The sequence below is a fragment of the Hemiscyllium ocellatum genome, chromosome 4, assembly GCF_020745735.1.
Source record: "Hemiscyllium ocellatum isolate sHemOce1 chromosome 4, sHemOce1.pat.X.cur, whole genome shotgun sequence".
Taxonomy (NCBI): Eukaryota; Metazoa; Chordata; class Chondrichthyes; order Orectolobiformes; family Hemiscylliidae; genus Hemiscyllium; species Hemiscyllium ocellatum.
The window spans coordinates 7279476-7304388 of NC_083404.1; the positions used below are offsets into that span (position 1 = coordinate 7279476).

The following is a 24913-nucleotide window of genomic DNA, read 5'->3' on the forward strand; positions in this document are numbered from 1 at the left end:
TCCTCTGGCAGCTCATTCCATACACGCACCACCCTCTGCATGAGAAAGTTGCAGCTTATGTCTCTTTTATATCTTATCCCTCTCACCCCAAACCTATGCCCTCTAGTTCTGGACTCTCTTGAGTAAATAGACCTTGTCTATTTACCTTATACATGCACTGCATTATTTTATAAACCTCTATTAGGTCACCCATCAGACTCCGATGCTCCAGCAAAAATAGCCCCAGCCTATTCAACCTCTCCCTGTAACTGAAATCCTGCAACCCTGGCATCATCCTTGTAAATCTTTTCTGAGCCCCTTTTCAAGTTTCACAACACCCTTCCGCTTGGAAGACCAGAATTGCATGTAGTATTCCGACAGTGGCCTGTACAGCCGCAACATGACCTCCCAACTCCTATACTTAAAACTCTAACTAATAAAGGGTAGCACACCAAATGCCACCTTCACTGTCCTATCCACCTGCGACTCTACTTTCAAGGAGCTATGAGCCCAAGGTCTGTTTGTTCAGCAACACTTCCTAGGACCTGACCATTAAGTGTATAAGTCACACTAAGATTTGTTTTCCCAAAATGCAGCACCTCACGTTTATCTAAATTAAACTCCATCTGCCATTTCTCAGCCCATTGGCCCATCTGGTCAAGATCCTGTTGTAATCGGAGGGTAACCTTCGCTGTCCGCTACACCTCCAATTTTGGTGTCATCTGCAAACTTACTAACTATGCCTTTTATGCTCGCATCCAAATCATTTACATAAATGACAAAAAGTAGTGGACCCAGCACCGATTCTGTGGCACTCCACTGGTCACGGGCCTCCAGCCTGAAAAACAACCTTCCACCACCACTCTCTATCTTCTACATTTTGAGCCTGTCCTGTATCCAAATGGCTAGTTCTCCCTGTATTCTATGAGATCTAACCTTGCTAACCAATGTTCCATGGTGAACCTTGTCGAATGCCTTACTGAAGTCCATATAGATCATGTCCACCACTCTGCCCTCATCAATCCTCTTAGTTACTTCTTCAGAAAACTCAATCGAGTTTGTGAGACATGATTTCCCATGCACAAAGCCATGTTGACTATTCCTAATCAGTCCTTACCTTTCCAAATATGTGTAAATCCTGTCCCTCAGGATTCCCTCCAATAATGTGCCCACCACCAATGTCAGATCACTGGTCTGTAGTTCCCTGGCTTGATAATGGTACCACGTTAGCCAACCTCCAGTCTTCTGGCATCTCTCCTGTGACTATTGATGATACAAATATATCAGCAAGGGACCCAGCAATCACTTCCCTCGCTTCCCACAGAGTTCTAGGGTGCACCTGATTTACTTCAAAGTTAGTTATCTGAAAACCTGATTTGTCTGAAAACCAGACAGTTTGTGTACCATTTTAATTAGTACAATTGCTTGTTCAGTTCAGTTAGGTCCTGTACTGACATGGTGACCATTACTGGCTTTGCTTGCCACTATATCTCTTGCTCCTTAACACTATTCCTGATGAAGGGCTTTTGCCCGAAACGTTAATTCTCCTGCTCCTTGGATGCTGTCTGACCTGCTGTGCTTGTCCAGTGCCACACTCTTGACACTACTCGATCCAGCTTGATCTAAATTATCCATATCCCAAACTCCTATCTTGAAATTGGGGATATGAAATTCATAAGATATGGCCATCACTGGGTAGGCTGGCACTTGCTGCCCATCCGAGGTTGCTCTTGATACGATAATGATGAGTAACTTCACCAACACATTACACCCTGACCTTAAATTTACCTGGACCATCTCTGACACCTCCCTCCCCTTCCTGGACCTCTCCATCTCCATCTCCATTAATGACGACCGACTTGACACTGACATTTTTTACAAACCCACCGACTCACAGCTACCTGGATTACACCTCTTCCCACCCTACCTCTTGCAAAAATGCTAACCTGTATTCCCAATTCCTCCGCCTCCACCGTATCTGCTCCCAGTAGGACCAGTTCCACCACAAAACACACCAGTTGGCCTCCTCCTTTAGAGACTGCAATTTCCCTTCCCACGTGGTTAAAGATGCCCTCCAACACATCTCGTTCACATCCTGCACCTCTGCCCTCAGACCCCACCCCTCCAACCGTAACAAGGACAGAATGCCCCTGGTGCTCACCTGTCAGCCTACCAATCTTCGCATAAACCAAATCATCCGCATACATTTCCGCCACCTCCTAACAGACCCCACCGCCAATGATATATTTCCCTCCCCACCCCTTTCTGCCTTCCGCAAAGACCGTTCCCTCCATGACTACCTGGTCAGCTCCATGCCTCCCTACAACCCATCCTCCCATCCTGGCACCTTCCCCTGCCACTGCAGGAATTGCAAAACCTGCGCCCACACCTCCTCCCTCAGCTCCATCCAAGGCTGTAAAGGAGTCTTCCACATCCATCAAAGTTTTACCTGCAAATCCACCAATATCATTTATTGTATCCGTTGCTCCCGATGCGGTCTCCTCCACATTGGGGAGACTGGACGCCTCCTAGCAGAGCGCTTTAGGGAAAATCTCTGGGACACCCACACCAATCAATCCCACCGCCCTGTGGTCCAATATTTCAACTCCCCCTCCCACTCTGCCGAGGACATGGAGGTCCTGGGTCTCCTTCACTGCTGCTCCCTCACCATGAGACACCTGGAGGAAAAATGTCTCATCTTCCGCCTCAGAATACTTCAACCCCAGGGCATCAATGTGGACTTCAACAGTTTCCTCATTTCCTCTTCCCCCACCTCACCCTAGTTCCAAGCTTCCAGCTCAGTACTGTCCCCATGACTTGCCTATCTTCTTTCCACCTATCCACTCCACCTCTTATCACCTTCATTACCTCCCCCACTCACGTATTGTACTCTATGCTACTTTCTCCCCACCCCACTCCTCTAATTTATCTCTCCACCCTTCAGGCTCTCTGCCTGTATTCCTGATGAAGGGCTTTTGCTCGAAATGTCGATTTTACTGCTCCTTGGATGATGCCTGAACTGCTGTACTCTTCCAGCACCTCGAATCCAGAATCTGGTTTCCAGCATCTGCAGTCATTATTTTTACCACAGTAATGGTGAGCTGCCTCCTGGAACTGCTACAAACATTCAGTATAGGGAGTAAGTTCCAGGATTTTGACCGTTGACATTGAAGAAATGGCGATGTGGTTCCAAATCAGGATGGTGAGTGGTTTGGTAGAGAACTTGCACTTTATTCTCTACAACATCACTCACTTCTGTGTGAAATGGAGCCTTACTCATCCACTAAACTCTGGTATTTATGAAGCTTTATGATCAAAGTCACAATGATAGTGGAATGTTGGAATTAGGTTCAATATCCCTGAAAGTTGAAAGTTACATTTCAATATAATAAAAATAAAATATTGCAAATGCTGGAAACCTAAAACTAACACAGAATTTGGAAGAAACTGATCTGGTCTTATGACTGAAGAGAGAAATAGAGTTTACATTTCAAGTCCAATATGACTTTTTTAGGACTTTGTTTTAAATTTCATTATATTGGGTAAAGGTAACCTACTATTTTTCAGTTCCTGGCTCAGGTACTGCTGATCATATACACCATGATTTTCCTGGAGAAGGGTAAATGTACAAAATTGAAAGAGAAAAATACTATTGATTTAAATAGTTCCTTTCTGCCACAGGGAAAAAGAGCTTGAGCTCCGAGTTGCTGCTTCAGGAGCTGTAGACCCAGAAAAAGAAGTAAGAACTTTTTTTTGTATACATTGTTGTGTCGAGCTTTCATCCTTCTGCACCTTCAGTATGGATATCATTTATTTTGCTAGTCCTCAGGGTTTCGCTGTACATGGGGAACTGTAAACATGCGTTTGTTATTGGCAGTGGAAACCAAAAATTCCAAATAATGCAATAAGAAATGTTCCTTGAATCTTACTATCTTTTAGACAGAAGAGAAAATGAAACTTTATGCTCCCTAAGGTTGCAAAGCAATTAATCATTGATCACTTCCTAAATGTAAGCATGATGTGTAGAAGATTCACACGACATAGTGGTTGAAGACTGTGGAAGAATGGAAGGGTTTTGATCTAATAATAATACATTTTGAAAGGGAAAAATAAATGAACACTGGGTAAAGGGATGAGGGAGTGGAGCCAGAAGATGCATTGAGTTGCAACATTGCTGCATTTATTGGGAGGGTGCAATAAAGAGGGTGTCAAGTTTAGAAGTTTAAGTCAACAGGCCTGGGTTCTTGGTGAATTCGGCTCACTTGGGAGTACTTTTAAAAACTTCAGACTGGTCCCATTTCCAGGATGCCTGAACTCAATCTGTAGGGTTTCTGATTTTCAGTCGTCCCTTGTAGAGTGCCCGCTGATTCAGATCATGAGCCCACAGCCCATACTCCCAGCTGGCTAGCTGCATTGTAGAGATAAGCATGTCTTAGTCCTCAACAATTTTTATAGTTAGGTTAGCTTTTCAGGGTCCTGGTTCATGCATCTGAGGAGTCATGAGCCATTGCCTATATAAAACATGTCCAAAGGTGTGTTCAAAAGATCCTCTTCCTGCCCTGACCCCTCATGTTTCCATGCTAAGCTATGAGATTCCAGGTCTATTCACCCACTGTGTATAGAAACAATGCATCAAGTAGTGACAATTGGGTATGCTAAAACAAATTTAGAATTCATCTGTTACTTTCTATTACTTAAAATAACACACATTTTATTATAAGCCAATAAAAGTGTCAATCATCCATAAGACCATAAGACATAGGAGTGGAAGTAAGGCCATTCAGCCCATCGAGTCCACTCCGCCATTCAATCATGGCTGACGGGCATTTCAACTCTATTTACCCGCATTCTCCCCGTAGCCCTTAATTCCTCGAGACATCGAGAATCTATCAATCTCTGCCTTGAAGACATTTAGCGTCCCGGCCTCCACTGCACTCTGTGGCAATGAATTCCACAGGCCTACCACTCTTTGGCTGAAGAAATGTCTCCGCATTTCTGTTCTGAATTGACCCCCTCTAATTCTAAGGCTGTGTCCACGGTCCTAGTCTCCTCGCCTAATGGAAACAATTTCCTAGCATCCACCCTTTCCAAGCCATGTATTATCTTGTAAGTTTCTATTAAGTCTCCCTTTAATCTTCTAAACTCCAATGATTGCAATCCCAGGATCCTCAGCCATTCCTTGTATGTTAGACCAACCATTCCAGTGATCATCCGTGTGAATCTCCACTGGACACGTTCCAGTGCCAGTATGTCCTTCCTGAGGTGTGGGGACCAAAACTGGACACAGTACTCCAAATGGGGCCTAACCAGAGCTTTATAAAGTCTCAGTAGCACAACGGTGCTTTTATATTCCAACCCTCTTGAGATAAGTGACAACATTGCATTCGCTTTCTTAATCACGGACTCAACCTGCATGTTTATCTTTAGAGAATCCTCGACTAGCACTCCCAGATTCTTTTGTACTCTGGCTTTACGAATTTTCTCACCGTTTAGAAAGTAGTCTATGCTTTTATTATTTTTTCCAAAAGTGCAGGACCTTGCATTTGCTCACGTTGAATTCCATCAGCCATTTGCTGGACCACTCTCCAAAACTGTCTAGATCCTTCTGCAGCCTCCACACATTCTCAGTACTACCTGCCTGTCCACCTAACTTTGTATCAGACCTTTTGAAATATCAGTAGCTGAAACTGCATGTCTTTGAAACTTGTTAATCTTTTGTAAATAAATGTTGTACAAATGACAAAAGAGATAAGACGGCCAAGCTGTCGTCAAAGCATTGTTTGCCCTGATGCTGTTTCTGTGGTCCAATGGATTGCAATCTCTCGGCCAATCTTTATCACACATTCTTGGCTGAAAGCCCCAAAATCCATTAGTGTGTTGAAACAGCTGACCCGAGCGAAAACTCTGTTAATTGACATTTCTGACTCTTTGATCTCATCAGTCAACCCTTATAATGTTTATTTAAACAAGATTAAGTGGCTTCAAATGCTTAGTGCCTACAATTGATATTTGAATTGGCCTGCAAAGAAAGTGGGAAGTTGTGGATGCCTGTTTGTGTTTTAAAGTTGGTTTTTCCACACGTTCCATTGTCACTGTTAAGTTCCTTGCTGTTATGTATATTTGCTTAATAGATATGCAAGTGCCTTAGCTTGGCATGAGAGGCCATAGTGGCGTAGGTAGGTAGGTGAAGTTGCATGAATTCATCATGGGGAATGTGTTTGAGTGCCAGAGTGCCTTACTGCTTTCAATGAAACTGGAAGGAATTCTCACAGCATTGAAGAAAGCTTTTTTTTCAGTAGTCCAGCTTGACACCCAGCTGCATCCAACTCCTTTCCTGTGTTAACAAAAGAGATTTCAGCCCTCACCAGCGTCCTATGACAAAGCTTCTGTCTCCAGAGCCACTTTTTGTAGCGGCCAGCTGGGAATTTTCCAGACTCCCATTTCATACCTCTAAGGTTAGATTCCAAGGTGCAGTTTCTATATCAACACAATTTCTAACAGAAAGAAGAGTAGGACAATATTTTCTTTGAGCCTACTCTGCCATTCAAAAAATTCATGGCTGATCTGTAGCTCAACAACCAATTTTTATTTTCGTCTTGACTTAGCATCCAAAGCCTTTTGGACAATTAAATTCCAGATTTATATTACTTTTTAAATGAAAATGTATTTCCTGATTAAATTCTTAAATGGCATAGTCCTAATTTTAAGATTATTGCTTCTTGTAACTGAGAAAAACAGGACCATAATTTCTTTATCCTCTGTATTGAATCAATTTAACAATATTAATTTAATTACCCCTCAAATCTTTATACTAGAGAGAATGCAAGAAAATCTTATGCTACCTCTCCTTATTGTCGTCTTAATACCATTCTCAATGTTACATGTCGTCTTTTCAGAACTATAGTACCAAAACATTAGTGCCTACCTCCTTATGCTGCCTAACCAAGTTTATTCTGCCCAACTGTAGCACAACTTCTTTTTAATCCAGCCTCCTTAAGGTAAAGGGCAGTATTCCTTTTAAGTTTCTTTTACATCTGTCCTTCACTGATTTGCATAGTTATCTTTCAAAGCTCTTTCTTTTCTACTGTTCCCAATATTCTCGTTAATTATTTTCATCATTTATCTCATCATCAAATATTATTAACTTTAACTCATGAGCCTGTTGTGTCATTCATTGCTGATCTGACACGGGGACAATGTGCAAACTCCATCCAGTCAGTTGCCCAAGACTGGGATCGAATGCGGTTTCCTGGTGCTGTGAGGCAGCAGTGCTAACCACTGAGCCACTGTGCCTTGAAAAGTTAATAACGTCACCCCTCAACTTTCAAAGTTCAAGGAAATATAATCTTAATGTATGTAATAAGACCATAAGAAATAGGAACAGGCAGTTTTGCTTCTGGAGTCTACTACTCTGCCACTCAATAGGATCTTGTCCACTTGCCTGCTGTTTCTTCTTGAGTTGCCAAAATGGTCAAGAACCTATCTATCTCAGCCTTAAATATACAAAAGGACTCCTTGCTGCAGAGAACTGTTGGGACAGAGTTCCAAAGACACTCGACGCTCAGAAGAAATTCCTCAACGTCTCAGCCTTAAATTGGCTTCCCTTTATTCTGAGACTATGACCCTCTCGTGCTGGTCTGTTTCACAAGGGGAAACTGCTGCTTAGCATTTACCCTGTCAAGTCCTGAAAGATCCTATTTGTTTCACCTGATTTTGAAATCACCTCTCTATATCTCTTAATTTAACATTTTGAATCCAGGTATCATTTGGTAAATTGATGCTGCACTCCTCCAAGGCCAATGTAGCAGCCTTAAAATTCTTTTTCAGGTGAGGTCTAACTAAGGACATGTATAACCTTTGAGTAACATATACCTTTTTCTATTTTAGTCCTCTAAACATAAAATACAGTGTTCATTAGCCTCTTATTTTCTGTACCTGTTTGTTACATTTTAATGATCCATGTATCTGGACCTCCATTGTTTTGGAACTCTATTGTTCGGTTTTGCATCATTTAGAGACTCTTTTGTTCTGCCTTTTTTAATGTCTAATTGTTGTGGTTAACCTCAAAGGTTTTTTTTAAGAAGAGTTGATTCTTCTCTCCTCAACTGGTCATGACATCCTATGTTCCTCAACCCCACTCTAAAGTCCCTTCCTGTTCCTCAACAGCATTTCTCACCCTATGTTTTTAATTTTCTTCACCCGTACACCTACTCCCAAATGCACTACTGTTCTGACTTAGGTCTCATTCCTTTCATACCATCATTAATGATAGAGCATTCAGTTACTTTGATCCTTCTCTTTGGACACCCTTCTAGAATATCCATTTTCAGACACTGTTGCAAGATTGATTTCATTAACTGAATTTGTAGTAACTTATCAAAATTCTTACTTTGTTTGGTATGTGGCATTTGTTTTACTTTATTTCCATTGTTAAACCAAGGTGCGATATTTCCCTTAATAAAGACATTCTGTAAGTGACTTTTGGCTGTTGCTCTTAACGAAGACAATGAAATTTGGTGACCAGATTGATAAGTTTTGATTCAAATTTACAGCCAAATCGAATAAGGGAATTTGGTGCAGTGACACTTCAACACGATCCTCACAGGTATGATGCCTCTGACAGAGAAGGTGAAACCCCTGTTGCAAAACATTCAAGTGACGAAAGATCTTCTGTGGATGAGAGACTACCTCCAGAGCACCCCAGGGTAGCTTTCCAAAATCCTCCAGTTGAAGAAAGGGCTCCTAATAGTGGTCTCAGCAGTGGAGTGTGGAATCCATATAGGAATATAATGGTTCCTAGGTAAAAGTTATGCATCTTTTAAATTTTAATTAACCCTGCTTGTAATATGCAGTATATTTTAAAAAAAAGAGAAATTTTGATCTGTGGTCCAGGTAAGGCTATACCCTGATGTATTTGATATTATGCATTCAATGCTCAATGTGGCAATTGGTTATTAAACTCCATTAACCTAGTAGTTTAAAGAAGCACAAGACAAACTTATGAAAATGGCCATTGTGTTAAAAATCCATTTTCTTTACTAATTACCTTCCTGGAATGATCTATTTGATCATAGACTCCAGTTCAGTTCTACCTACTTTGTTCTTGATGCTCTATAAAGACTCTTGATTGCTGAGCAGGTTACTTCATAGTTAAAAAAATTGCTACAGATTTCAGTGCCTAGAAGTTTGGCAAGAGATTTAGGGATATTCATCTTATTGCTTGACTAGTAATCCTAGACCAGGACAATTTTCTGGGAGCTTGGCTCCAAACAAACATGACAGATGGTGACATTTGAACTCAATAAAAAAAAACTTGAGTCTAAGACTGTGAAACATTTGTCAATATATAACATTTGTAAAATCCAATCTGGTTCACTAATGTCTGTCTAAAACTGCTGTCCTTACCTGGTTTGGCCTACGTATGACTCTAGACCAATAGTTTGGTGGTTGATTGTTAACTGCCCTTGGAAGTGCACATTCAATTAGATCAGCTATTGAATAGCCTAATCGAAAAGATTGAAACTAGACAGACCATTTAGTGTCATCTAATGTATCAGAAACAACGATGGCAAACTCAAGCCAGCTGATCCTGCAAAATACTCCTGACCACATATGGGGGCTTGTGCCACAATTGGAAGCTGTCTCACCAATTAGTCTGGGTGAAAGCAAGGACTGCAGATGCTGGAGATTAGAGTTGAGAGTGTGGTGCTGGAAAAGCACATCAGGTCAGGCAACATCTGAGGAGCAGGAAAATCGGCATTTCAGGCAAAAGCCCTTCTGCAGGGCTTATCATCAATTCCTGATGAAGGGCCTTTGCCCAAAATGTCGATTTTCCTGCTGCAGCCTGACCTGCTGTGCTTTTCCAGCACCACACTCTTGACTCTCAGGTTAGTATGGCAACAGCCTTAACTCCCCACTATTTTAAAAATGGATCCAAATCCTTTCAAAATGCTTTCAGTGATCTAACCCCCATAACTTTCTGGGATAGAGAATTCCAGACATTCTTTATACTCGAGGAGAAGAAATTCCATTATACCTCAATTTTCAATGAATGTCCCATTATACTGTTATGATGGTCCCTAGCTTGAGATTTCCCAACTGGGAAATATCTCCGTTTGGAACTCCTCCACAGTCAAAACATCTTCCAGTATCCATCTGTCAAGCCCTATCAGAATCTTGTCTCTTTCAATAGACCACTCCTCAATCTTCTCAGCTGTAATGGGAAAAGGCCTAAACTGTTTAGTCACTGTTGAAAGGTCAACTATTTCATCCCAGGAATCTGCCTTGTGAATCTCTTTTGAACTGCTTCCAATGCTAATGTATTCTTTCTTTAGCACAGGGACCAAGACTCTGTATGGCTGTGAAAAAGATTTCCCTGTTTTTAAACCCCAACTTACTAGCAATAAAGATCAAAATTCCATTTGCTGCTTAATTGCTGAATCTGTATGGTAACGTTTTCAGTTGTACACATATAAAACGCCCAGATCACTGTTTGCTGCAACGTTTTGGAGTCTTTCTATTCATTTAAATAGTAGTTTGCCTTGTAATCCTTTCTGCCAAAGTACATGATCTCGCGCTTTCCTACGTTATACTCAAAGGGGTGCAGGGCAAGGGCTGCAAGGACTACTGTTCTCTGGTCATATAGTTTGTGCTTCACTGCACCTAGAGCACACACAATGCATTTATATTACACTAACCTGCACTTTGCAAAATGCGCTGGAAGGGGTTTGGCAGGTGATTGGACTCAGTCTCTACGTATGACTTCAACCAAATGATGTCAGAGAGACTTTAATGACAGTCCTAGAGCAATCTGCAACACTGGAGTAAACCAAAAGCCTAGTCAAGCAATAGTTTCACTATCTGAATCCCTTAAGGGATTTTGTACAGCATAGATCTGAGAACCCCTCCATTTATTGATGCTGTGCTGGGAATTATAACCTCTCCATGCCCTATCAATATCTCCTGGGATCCAGGAGTGTCTTAGGATGTTCCTTTCATAACTTGTAATTGGATGTATTTGAAGGTTCGTGTTGTGAACTAAAAATAATTTCTTCACAGCAACTTGGACCCACAATTCACAAAACATTCATATTGATTTCCTCATCACAAAATTCTTTTGGCTAACAAATGAATAAGGGCCAATAGCAAAAGTCTTTGCTGAAAAATTTACCCAACATCAAAGTATAAAGCAAAACACAGATGTCCTCTTATGGATGCTTTCAATACTTGTTATGCGTAGGCCTTTGCTCATGTTGCTATGTGGTATTACCCGGTGGTTGCAGCACAGTTGGTGAAAGATTATTGTCTTTCACTCGGGAGGAATAGGGATGGTCTTGCAAGATTCCCTTGAATAGCTCAGCCTTAGGGGCACAGCTTTGAACTGTGGCATGTGAGACAGCTGGCTGAAAGGCAAATCAAAGGCACCAGTTGTGGGCTGCTGAATGCTGTCATCCTGAGAAATGACAGGATGGTAACTCTCCATGGTATCACTGTCAATTCCACAGAGTAGTACCTCCGAGATCCTAGTTATCTGCTGAAGTGCAAATTGCTGTGTGAGCTTGCATTCCCTAATGGGCATCCACATCCATGATGGCAGCCATCTGAGCCTCCGTAACCAGCAATCATATGACTTTTGAGCTTCCATGGGACCATTTGAAAGATCAAGAGCCCCTGTTTTTCTTATAGTGAAAACTGTGAGAAGGGACACATTACTGCTGATGCTGAATCTGAACTGAAACAAAAAATGCTGGATATCAGTGGGTCAGGTAGTATCCATGGAGAGAAAGCAAGCTAACATTTCAAGTCTAGATGACACTTTATCAGAACTGATCAAGAGTCATCTCAACTCGAAATGTTAGCTTGCTTCCTGTCCATGGATGCTGCCTGACCTGCTGTGATCTCCAGTATTTTTGTTTTCAGTACTCCTTGGAGTTGTCCATGACTTCTGAATGAATAGGTTGGGATCCAAGCTTTGTATGCTGTGCCATGATGTAATTCAATTACTGTGCTTTTTGCCAGTGAATGAAGACAGTGTGCCAGGCCTGCCAATGTACCAAACCTCTCTATGCTTTGATGCCAGCATGTTCTGTAGGCATCCCAAACAAGTTGTCTTCATAGTCTCCTGTAGCAGAGCCTTTCTACAACCTCTCACTCAAGCGCATTTACATACATTGTTTTCCTATCTGCTGGCTGCACCTAGTCATGCCTGAAGACTTACCAGGTGCTGATCCCAACTTGGTTACACTAGGGTTCTAAAGTTTCCAGAATAGTTGTATCCAGGTTGGATGCTGATATCAGGTCGAGTGAGTGTAACTTCTTCAGCCATGCAGGATTGCTTTGCTCCTCCTCATGGGGTAAAAAATGAGGTCTGCAGATGCTGGAGATCACAGCTGCAAATGTGTTGCTGGTCAAAGCACAGCAGGTTAGGCAGCATCTTCCTCCTCATGGGGGTTTAGCAGGCATAGTTGTTCACTATGTGGAAGTAAATAGCCTAGGAAAAGGTTGAGGTGAGGAATGGGGTTAGAAAGTTAAAAATATGATCAAAATCTTTGTAGGGTGTTTTGAATCATAGAATCCCTACAGTATTCAAACAGGCCCTTCGGCCCAGCAAGTCCACACTGACCCTCTGAAGAGTATCCCACCCAGACCCATTCCCTTATTGCTCTACATTTACCCCTACATTAACCTACACATCCCTGCATACTGTGGGCAATTTAACATGGCCAAGTCACCTCAACCTGCACACCTTTGAATTGTGGGAGGAAACCCGAACACCTGGAGGAAACCCACACAGACACTGGGAGACTGTACAAACTCCACATACAGTCGTCTGAGGCTGGAGTCAAACCCGGGTTTCTGGCAATGTCAGGCAGCAGTGCTAACCACTGAGGCACCATGCTGCCCCACACGAGGGCTAGTGCCTTCGAGAGGGATTTAAACTAACTTGGCAGTGGTGTGAGAACAAAGAGAATATTGGAGGTGTTCAGCAGGACTCGCAAAATACTTAAGGATGCATTTGGCATTGGTGAGGGAATGGTAAAGATAATACGTAAAATTGCAGTTGGGGGGAAAGAAATAAAGTCCAAAACATTGTAAGTATGCATATATGGTTGGAGAGTTACAGATGCAGGTTGCATTGTGGAATTATGATGCTGTGGCAGTGGTGGAGACCTGGCTTAATGAAGAGCAACACTCTTCTTGAGTATAAGTTGTTTAGGGAAAGAAAGGACGAGGGGTAGTAGTGTTGATTCAGGAGAAATTGCATTGATGGAGAAGGAGATTGCCTCAACGGTTCAACGACAGTATCAACTTAATTGGAGCAGTGGAATGAAAGGGGTATGTTACATTGCTTGGTGTAATCTACAGACCTCGAACTCGTTGAAAGGACATAGAGGGATAAATCTGCAGGGAAATTATACAGAAAATCTTGCATTATAGAGCAGTTATTATGGGGGACTTCAATTAACAAAATACAAACTTGGGGTACTTTTAATGTAACTGGCAACACAAGTCAAGTGTTCCTAAATTGTACTTGGGGAATTTTTCCAACAGCAGCATGTGTCCAATTCAGCAAGGAAGAATACATTTTTGGAGATGATCCTTTGAAATGAGGTGGGCCAAGTGGGTCAGACGTCAAATGGGGTTGGAGGTGGAGCTATTTAGGTGGCAGTAATCATTGTATCATAAAATTCAAATTGATGTTAGAGAATGAAATGCAACAATCCAGAGTTAGAAGATCAGTTAGTGGAGTGCTGACTTCAATGGGGCTAGAACTGGGTTGGCAGGATTGATTAGAATAAGAAGTTGGTTGGAACATTAGTAATTGAACAATGAGCCACATTTAAGGAACAGATAATTTGGATACAGTTGATGTATATCTGTGTAATGCAAAAGGTAGGGCAAACAGCCAAAGGTTCCTGGATGTCCAAAAGGTATACATTGACTTTAGAATGAACTGTTGTGTTTATGACCGATGGAAGGCAGAAGATGCAATTGGAAATCAACAGAACAGTCAAAGGTTTCGTGAGGAGGTGAAAGACCTAAAGGAACTATGAGAAAAGATTAGCAGGTAACATAAAAGGGAAATTCCAAAGTCTTCTATAGGCATGTATGCAGTAAGAGAATGGCTGAAGGAGAAGGAAGGCTGATCAAAGATCAAGAAGGGGATTTACAGATAGAGGCTGGTGGCGCAGCTGAGAAATTAATACTTTGTGTCATAAGAGGAGGATGCCGCCCAGACAAAGAAAGAAACTCTGTCACTGGGAGGGGTAAAAGTTAATGAAGAAATAATCTCGATACTTAAAGTTAGCAAGACATCTGGACTGATTGAAATGCATTTGAGAATTTTGAAGGCAGAGAGGATAGAAGTTGTACGGGTAGGAAGAGTTAGTGTGGATTTTGTAAAGAGGAAATTATGTTTAACTTTTTGAAGAGGTAACTGAGAGAATTAATGTGGATATTGCTTCTGAAGTGATTTCCAGAAGCAATGCCATATAAAGGTCAGTAGCAACATCAATACAAAATTGGCTGAGTTGGAGAAAGCAGAGAATAATGGTCATTGTATGTTTTCTGGGTTGGGTGGAAGTTTGTGGTTGAGTTCCCTGGTAGTTGGTATTGGGACCCGAGATTTTCCTGATATTTTTAAAGATCTGGTTCTGGAGAGATCAGTCCCAAGTTTGCAGATGCTGTACTAACCTTGGAAACTGTGAGGAAGATAGAGTGGAACTCCAAAAGAATATTGATAAGTTGGTGGAGTGAACGGGATAGATGGCTGTTGAGGTTCAATGCAGAAAAATATGAGGTTTGTTTGGAAGAACATTGAATGATAATATTTACAATTCCAAAGCAGGTGCAGGGGCAGACGGACCTGGGGGTGTATTGGCACAGACCTATGAAGGTGGCAGGACAGATAGAGAGAGCAGTAAATAAAGCATATGGTGTTTTGGCTTAATTGATAGGAGCATATAGTACAAATGAAAGGAGGTGATGTTGAAGTTGTAGAAGATCTCAGCTGGAGTATTGTGGAGAGCTATGCATGCGACATTATTGACAAGGCAAATGCATTGGAGGGAGTGCAGAAGTAATTTGCTAGAATGGTGCAGGTATGAGAAACTTTAGCTATGAGGACAGATTGAAGAAGTTGGGACTGTCCTTGGAGAGAAGGCGATAGAGAGGATATCTGATTTAAAGTTTTCAAAATCATGAGAGGACTAGTTAGGGTATATACGGTGAAGCAGTTTCTATTTCTAAATGAAACAAGAATGAAAAGACATAACTTTTGAAATGATGTGCGAATGAAGCGCTGCTGATCTGAGGAAAAGTATTTTTTTCCGTGAGTTGTTAGAATAGAGAATGTGCTGCCTGGAAATCTCAAGTGAACTTGCCTCTAGCAGATGTTCAGGAGGGAATTGTTTTTTTTTCTTAGAAATGGTGAGCGGGGAAATGAGAAGAAGGCAGAAGATTGGCAGTAGAGCAGGTCGAGGCACAATGAGCCAAATGGCTTCTGTCTGCACTGTAATAATTCAGTGATTCTATGGTTGCAACCAGTGTAATTTCCATTTCAAGGAAGGTGAGGAATAAATGGAGAAGTTGGCATAAAGAAGCAATAACATCATTATCTATGGAACCTCACTGCCAAGACCACTGACCCTGTGACATCTGTCCCAGTTATTCAGTGCAGCATCTCCTTCAGGCTTAGAGGTGCAACTATATTCGTCCTTTGTCTGTCCTGCCTCTTGTAGGCAGCTACCTGCAAGTCATTGACTTTGTGTTGCAACTCTTAGATGATGTGTCTGTGTAATGGGTAAGCTGTTGATTTATAGAGATGTTGAAATGTCTGTGCACAGTAGGCATCATTAGAAGCACTATGTAGGACGAACATTGTAAAAGCATGTGAGACACAGACCTTGAGCAGTGGGCTGTACTGCTTGATGTGTGATAGAATTAGGATTTGTTAAGCAGGGTGGAGATGTTATGTGGAAAAGTATCTATTCACTGGATCAAGCAAAATGATCAGACTTTTCCTGTATTATTGATATGGCAGATTGATAGTCTGGGAATTACTCATTCATGCTGCCTGCCTCCATTCAGCTGGGACTCTTGGTGTGGCAGCAGCCTGGCCTGTTAGTGGAGCTAGGGATCCCTAGTTGCATTAGGCCCAGGGTAGGGACTCCTGGCACTGGTAAGGCAGTGGTTGCAACTGCGGCAGCATGGTTTGTCTGCAGCAGGGACTCCTGGCGTTATTGAGAAGTCGTGGAGCCAGGAACTCTTGGTTGTGGTCGCGGTGAGGCGGCAATGGAGCCAAGGACCCTTGGTTATAGGGTGAGTGTGGGTTCAGCATGGGCCTTGACAGCTCAATGAGGTGGGCCCAGCAGCGGAGAAATGGCAGCTCAAGAATGGTAACTCCTATATTGATGGGCCTGGGGCAGGCAGCAGCGAAGTGGTGGTAGAATTGTGGCAGTGCAGTGTCGCTAGTGAGCTGACACAAGACTCATGGTGGAAATGGCAGAATGAAGATGGACTTCTTCAGTTATATCTTTTTACTTTTTAAAATTCTTAAACCCTTCAAAATGGTGCTCAATTGTGGTTACCGTTTTCACTGTTTCACTATTATCTATTGCAAAATGCAAGTGAGAATAAATCATACAATTCTATTCATTCTCTTCTGATGTCTGCCTCAAAGAAGTCTTGCCATTAGTGGACACATGCTGTCTCCCTGACTTTGACTAGTTGACATAATTTAAATAGGTAAACCCTATTGCTGGTGTGTTGCACAGCTCCCATCAGCTGAGTCCCTGAGCAGGATTATCCAGATTGTCCAGACTTATTAGATCATTAGTGTAGCTCCTCATTCACAATGTAGTTAATCCTCTGCACTGACAATACTACTAAAAGAAGTGCAGCATGGGATCATCTTGGAATTATGCTAATACCATGGAAGTGAAGTAGGTTCATTAATTATAAATGTGTCTGTCTTGTTTGGAACTGGTGCAGGCAGGCTGTGAATTTTGAGCCCAGTGCCCAGAAACAGAGAACATTGGGGAACATCAGAAGATTGAATTGAGCAAGATGATCAGCTATTTCGTTTTTTAGGTCAGTTTGTTGGAATAGCTATGCATGCAATTTTTCTGCTGTGCTAGTAACTGTAGCTATTTGTCAGCAAGTAGTTGAACTAGTTCAGGGTTTAGGTTACTACCTATGGTGTATAAGCAATGCATTGCCTATTTGAAACAAACAACCTGTTTCTGTGTGTAATTTTCTGTCCTTGATTACTGTGTGTCTCAAAAATTAGTAAAATCTGTGTAAAGGAGAGGCACAGTAGCTCAGTGGTTAGCACTGCTGCCTTGTAGCACCACGGAACCAGGTTCGATTCCAGCCTTGGGCGACTGTGCAAACTCCACATAAACATTCTCCCCCTGTCTGCATGGGTTTCCTCTGAGTGCTCCAGTTTCCCTCCCACAATCCAAAGATGTGCAGGTTAGGTGAATTGGCCATGCTAAATTGCCCATAGTGTTCAGGGATGTGTGGATTAGGTGCATTAGTCAGGAGTAAAATGTACAGTAATAGGGTAGGGGAATGGGTTTGGGTGGGTTACTCTTCAGAGGGTCAGTGTGGGTTTGTTGGGCCAAATAGTCTGTTTCCACACTATAGTGATTCTATGATTCTGTGTTAGGTGGGTGGAGTTTGTTGTAACCTAAGATTCAAATACTGGATATAATTTTTCAGTAATTTATTTGGTTGATTAAATAGAGATATCAAATGTTACAATTCATACTATAAGTGCAATTTTGGAGTAATGATTATTTTGCTCAACTAGGTTCAGAGTTTTGCAAATGCACTAATTAGCAGCAGCAATATATTGTAACTTTTTCAATTTTGTTCAAGTGGTATATTACCATATTTTAATGTTACTTTGCTATTGTACGTCCGAGAACAAAACTAATTAAGTTGCCCATAATAGTAGTCATATTTAAAGACCCAATTCAAAGAAACGAAAACCAGCTAATCTTAATATCTCTTTACCATGTAGAATTTGATAAAGTTGTCTTTCTACTTGCAGGATCACCGCGAATCCTCCCCCTCCTTTTCCTCCTCCTCCACCTGTGCTGACGGATCATTATCAAACACCTTACGATAATGCTTATTATTTTTATGGTGCTAGAAATCCTTTGGATCCAAACCTGGCATACTGTGAGTGTACTTGAGCAATATTAGACTAAAGGATTTTTCTTTTGTTGGATGTTTAATTGAATTCTATTTCACCAGTTAATGTCAGTTTGTTGCACATTTGAGATTACAGTTGAGATTAAATTGATAGCTGAAAATGTGTTGCTGAAAAAGCGCAGCAGGTCAGGCAGCATCCAAGGAGCAGGAGATTCGACGTTTCGGGCATAAGCCCTTCTTTCAGGCTTATGCCCGAAACATTGAATCTCCTGCTTCTTGGATGCTGCCTGACCTGCTGCGCTTTTCCAGCAACACATTTTCAGCTCTGATCTCCAGCATCTGCAGACCTCACTTTCTCCTCGGAGATTAAATTGATACTCTTGTATTCTTCAATTGATAACTTACAATTTATACTCTTATACTTGAATGTTGTATAAATATTATTCTGCTATCTTATGCAATTATCAATTGTAAATAAGATAAAATTGGTAAACATTTTAAATAGCCCCTTAGCTGTAGTAATATAAATTGTGATTACATCACACTGAATTGTATTTTACAAACATTGTAACACTAGTTCATCTCTTAACACAACATTGAGGGGTGATGAAGATAGGACAAAGTGAAGGAGTAGCATGGGACTAGTTGTTAACAACAGATGTCACACTCCTGTCTAAAGAGAAAGAAGTTTGCAAGAAGATGGCAGTTAACTTCTGGAAGTAGGGTGTGTGATTCTTGTATGTAACCTTTCTGTTTCCTTTGCTCAGAGTATTATCTCATCAGTTGTCACGTGTTTCAACTTAGTGTCCACTATTCAATAAAATCTAGATTACCTTTACAGTGATGGGTTGGGAGGAAAGTTGGCTGTTCCTTTTGTTCTATGGAGCGGCCATGTGTGGTTAGTTATGTTGTTAGCCAGGAAATATAGGCAAGTCTAACTCCTGGGGAACTATACAACTGGATTTCCCCCAACACTTTCATTCCCAGACATGACTCTTTCTCCACATCCCCACTTCTGATCTCTGCCCTGACCTGCTTCCTTCACAACCTTTAGTGTGTTGATGTAATGAAGTTATGGCAATTTAGCATGGAAACTACGTATAATTTAACTGATAGTCCTACCACTTCTGGTCTGCTTCTGACTATCAAGTCACAATCTCCCCATTATGATTATTTATGAGATCAGCAGAAGAGACTAAGAATACATAGTTTGTCCAGGATTGTACCTGGACCCTTTCACTGCCAAAAGAAGTTTCAAAGATGATGCTTTATTGTACCTCAGGATTTGCAGCATTCACATACAAGAAATCTTTCACTGTGAGGCAAGACACAGACACTGACCACAGTGATATGGCGAACCTCTACACAGTTGTGAAATTCCATGAATCCCTTGGTCCAATGTAGCCACTGATCTATTTACCATAAATGGGGACCACTGTATTTTAGACACTGGAAATTTGGAGAAATAATCAATTATTATGACACTTCAATCATGACTGTGACAGAAATGAGTACCATATTTAGTCTATTTGGTGCACTTAAAGAAATCATTTCTGACAATGTATCAAAACATAATGAAAAGCCTTTTCAAGGATATGTGGACTAGATGTGAACCATGGGTTATCCCCATTATTATTAAATTACCCTCGATCAAACAGCAAATGATTTATATTGTTAAATCACTTATATTGAAGTGCTGGATGATGAAACTGAGATTGATGTTGCCCTGTGACATACCCCAAAGCTGCATCTCTGGATGTGAGGTTACTTTCACAGTGTAGATCATGTTCAGAAGATAAGTGAGGATAGAAGTTGGGATGTCATGTTGAGGCTATACAGGACATTGGTTAGACCATTTTTGGAGTACTGCATTCAGTTCTGGTCTCTCTGCTATAGGAAAGATGTTGTTAAGCTATAAAGGGTTCATAAAAGATTTACAAGGATGTTGCCAGGTTTGCAGAGTTTGGACCATGGGGAGAGGTTGAATAAGTTGGGGCATTTTTTCTGGAAAGTCAGAGGCTGAGGGGAGCTCTTAGAGGAGTTTATAAAATCATGACTGGCATGGGTAGGATGAATAGTCAAAGTCTTTTTCTTAGTATTGGGGAGTCCAAAATGTAGAGAGCATAGGTTTAAGGTGAGGGGGAAAGATTTAAAAGGGACGGAAGGGATAACGTTTTCACAGAGGGTGGTGTTTGTATGGAATGAGCTGCCAGAGGAAGTGGTGGAAGCTAATATAATTACAACATTTAAAAGGCATCTGAATGGGTATATGAATAGGAATGGTTTAGCGTGATCTGGGCCAAATGCTGGCAAATGGGACTAGATTAATATCTGGTCAACATGGATAGTTGGACCGAAGAATATGTTTCTGTGCTGTACAACTTTATGACTCCATTAGAAATTATAGATTTTTATAGTCTATCAAATTAAATTTTACATTTTTTGTATGTAAGTTTGGAGATTTGGGAGGTTAGCCTGTGTTTTCTGATGTGAGTTTAAAATTTTCAACAATACAATATTTAATCAATAGATTTGTCTATCTGATGAATACTTTCAAAAAATAATTGTGCATTTTACCTATTAGCTATTCTATAGAGCTAATGGTTTATATTTTGTTTAATTACAAATACTGTAGTGAAACATTGTTTTTACTTCATTACATAGACAGCCCAGGAGTTATGGGAGTACAACCTATGTCTTTGGTCAACTCTCCCACTGGACTGACTAACATCCCAATGCAAGTTTATCCGCAAGTATCTTCCTTTGATCAAGTCTTGTAAGTTTTTAATTGGCACCATCCATTCTATTTTTAGTGAGTTAACCGCAATGAATAGCAATGATTGGATCCTTTAAGTCTGGAATGACAGACTATATGTTGGTTTTGTATCGCGTTGTGAGGTGGGGGGGGGGCGAGTTTGGACCGGGTTGGGGGCGGGAGGTGGGTTAGGTGCAGGGCCACGCGTGCTGTGTTGCTGCAGTTTCCTGAATGGGGAACAGACTTTAAAACTCTGAGCCCCAGAGGAAAAGCATTTAAATCGATTTTCTGAATAATCGATTATCCGAATGAAATAGTGCCCGCCCATCTCGTTCGGATATCGAGTTTCCCCTGTATTCTCTTCCCCCTTGATTAAGTCCTAGTGTTCACTTCCTGGATGCAACTATTAAGCAACACGAACACACATTCTTCCTAGCAATGGTCCCAAATTTTCAATCCAGCGATTTTTAAGCACTTTGTGTTGAACCTTGTTTTCACACTTAATATCAGTCATCTAGGAAAAAAGGTCTTCTTTCAGTCATTCACTTTTAACACGCCCAGTTGTCTTTAATTTTGGCATTAATTCCCTTAAGACAACACATTTCATAGAAATGTGGTTATCTCATCAGAAAATGTGGAATTGATTACAGAAAGAGAGTTTGGTTTTGCATATATTCTAAATTTTGATTCTGAGCGTCATGGGTACAGTCTGCGAACAGATTAACTGTACTCCTTCTGTATTCTAGAGATGATTAGCATAAAACAAAATAGAAAAAGGAAATTGTCAAAATAACGGTAATGAGCAGTGTGCAAGTATGGTACCTCTTTGCGCTTGACCTGGAAAATTTATTTTTGAGTTTATACTCACCAAGACAGGTTCAAGAAGATTCCTCTGAGATTTCAAGGGAAGGCAAAAGGAAAATGCACCAGATCTTGGTGTTTAAATGGCTTTACGCATTAATTTAACTACTAGTTTAACACTGAGCAACCTGCGGTCTCACTTCACCTGCCCTTGGTACAATCAAGAAAATTTCAACCTGGTAGCAGTTGGGAAGCTTTCAGAAGCAAAGCATTGGTCACTGCAGCATTGTTTAACATTAACATTTGGTCATTTATCTCTAAGTTCCTGGAATATTGAATAGATATTAGTGCTGCTTCATGATGCTGCTTTTTGCTATTCTGTGTACTTCGGTGAATTCTTTAATGATGCAGATAGACATTGAGAAACATCCCGTTACTTTCTTAATTCCACATTTTCTGATGAGATAACCACATTTCTATGAAATGTGTTGTCTTAAGGGAATTAATGCCAAAATTAAAGACAACTGGGCGTGTTAAAAGTGAATGACTGAAAGGAGACCTTTTTTCCTAGATGACTGATATTGTGTGAAAACAAGGTTCAACACAAAGTGCTTAAAATCACTGGATTGAAAATTTGGGACCATTGCTAGGAAGAATATGTGTTCGTGTTGCTTAATAGTTGCATCCAGGAAGTGAACACTAGGACTTAATCAAGGGGGAAGAGAATACAGTGGAAACTCGATATCCGAACGAGATGGGCGGGCACTATTTCATTCGGATAATCGATTATTCAGAAAATCGATATTAAATGCTTTTCCTCTGGGGCTCGGAGTTTTAAAGTCTGTTCCCCATTCAGGAGACTGCAGCAACACAGCACGTGTGGCCCTACTCCAAACACACCACCTGCTCCCAACTCAGTCCAAACCTGCGATCCAATCCGGCCCCCCGCCTTCTGCCCCCAACCTGGTACAAACCCGCCCCCAACCCGTTCCAACCCAGCCCCTGACCTTCAGCACAAAGCACGTGATCCCCCGCCCTCAACTCACTGTAAACAAAAGATGCAATCACTATTGGAAACACATCTGAAATGTTCCTATCGGGACATCGAGAACTCCTTTATAATACGATTTTCGGATAATTGGTGTTCGGATAATCGAGGTTTCCCTGTATAGACCTATGTGTGATGGAATGAATTTGTTCCTTTCATTTGTACTTTAGCTTGCACACTAAGCTTTTTCGCCAGACCATTATTTGTCATGAATAGTTGCAAAAAGCAAATGACCAGTACATTCATTACATGTATTTAATGCTGCATGTTTCTAAAGGTAAATGAGATAAAATTTCAAACTCTAAAAAAAATTATATTCTATTATTATATGTTTCTGTTTTCTCAATTAAATTGATTACTCAATACTCCTTTACCAGCAATCATTTTCAAGCAGATAAAATTGGTACATTTTTACCACTGACCATCTAGGCACCAAGCACGTATTTATTGTATTTGATTATTTTGTAATGTCTCTGATTTTTGACTGTGACAGATGCCAGTCAAAGACACCGATGCCCTAACACAGGTCACAGAATTACAGTTTGTCCACAAGGACACCATTTGACCAATTGCATCTGTACTGATATCTGACAACTTTGCACATTGGCAATAGATGCATCAGATTCCTAACTGGAGACTCCATCGTTTACTGCACTGTCACTGTTGACAATTATTTTATTGCCATAGGACTTGACAAATTGACACCTGTGTAATGTAGGGCGCTTCGGATGCTGTCAGTTTTCATACAATCTTGATGGTTTGATGGTCAGATTTTGGTGTTGACGTGTCTGTCAAACCACATCAAGCCTTGACGTCAAATGCGATAATGATGAGGGAAGCAGTGGTAGAGAAGGAAGGAAAAGGAAGCAAGTCCTACCAACTTGTGAGGCATTCTGGTTTGTCAGCCCATGATGAGAATTGCACTGTTCAGATATAGGAAAACTCTCAGCAGAAACCTGAGACAGGCTGTAAATGACATCTTCCAATTGAGGGATCGTCCATAATGACAATTTTGAAAAAAGATGAAGTTTGTTATGAACCAGACCAATCTCCCATAAAATATATTCAGAAAGATGTCGAGACCGTAATTTTTTCTTATTTTGAAGATAAATGTAAGCTATGGTGTTCCAGATGCAATTTGATTGGTCAAACTACCAGATTTGAAGCAAAACACACTATCTTTAAAATACAGCAAAAGAAAGCAAAATTGGAATAATCTAACTGTACTGCAAAAATTAATAGAATAATACGAAACTGCAGTACTCCAACACAGTGACATCCTATAAACACATCCTTGGAAAAAGGCAAATTTAGTAAAACATTGTCTCGTGCAATTCTAGCAGCAGAAAGAGAATCTCCTGCTTTTAGCTGTAACCAAGAGAGGAAAAATTCTTTAGAGAGGGTGCAGAGGAGATTTACCAGGATGCTGTTTGGATTGGAGGGCTTGTCGTATGAAAAGAGGTTGAGTGAGCTAGGGCTTTTCATACTGGAGCGAAGAAGGAAGAGAAATGACTTGACAGAGGTGTACGAGGTAATGAGAGGCATGGGTAGAGTAGATAGCCAAGAGAGGTTTCTTCAGGGCGGAAATGGCTGTCATGAGGGGTCATAATTTTAAGCTGATTGGAGGAAGGTATGGGGAAATGTCAGAGTTAGGTTCTTTACACAGAGAGTGGTGGTTGCATGAAATGCACTGCCAGTGGTGGTGGTAGAGTCGGAGACATTAGAGACATTTAACGGACTGCTGGACAAGCACATAGACGGCAGTAAGTTGGAGGGTGTGTAAGTTAGGTTGATCTTGAATAGAGATAAATGCTTGGCACAAAATCATGAGCCGAAGAGCCTTACTATGCTATATTGTTCTATGTTCTAAAAACAGCTACTGCATCCAGTTTCAAGACCCTAGCAGCTGAAAAACTGAAACTAAAAATCCTGTTTCTGTGGGAGCTTACCCCACTCATTCAGGCTGCTTCTATTGTTCCAACTTAAAAAGAACCAAGACCTCACAAACTGTTTAATTTATGGACTTTTAATAGATAGCCCATAACCTCTGTCTTAAATCTTCTCTTCAAAGAGACGGACAAAGTGCACCTCTTAAAACTGTAGTCTTGTCACAAGTTTAAGTTCTCTCCTGGATATTAAAAAAAAAGCCAACGACTCCCTTGGTTCAC

At 41.0% G+C, this 24913-nt stretch overlaps 1 protein-coding gene across 4 annotated transcripts in view; it reads left to right on the forward strand.

Annotated features, from left to right (window-relative positions):
• Positions 1-24913, forward strand: part of LOC132815281 (centrosome and spindle pole-associated protein 1) — a 181433-nt gene that overhangs the window by 85130 nt on the left and 71390 nt on the right. For all 4 annotated transcript variants that reach the window (XM_060824110.1, XM_060824109.1, XM_060824112.1 and 1 more), the window contains 4 exons: positions 3661-3718; positions 8532-8779; positions 18038-18168; positions 20806-20917. In XM_060824110.1, the coding sequence (XP_060680093.1) occupies positions 3661-3718; positions 8532-8779; positions 18038-18168; positions 20806-20917 (549 nt within the window). The remainder of the gene's footprint in view (positions 1-3660; positions 3719-8531; positions 8780-18037; positions 18169-20805; positions 20918-24913) is intronic.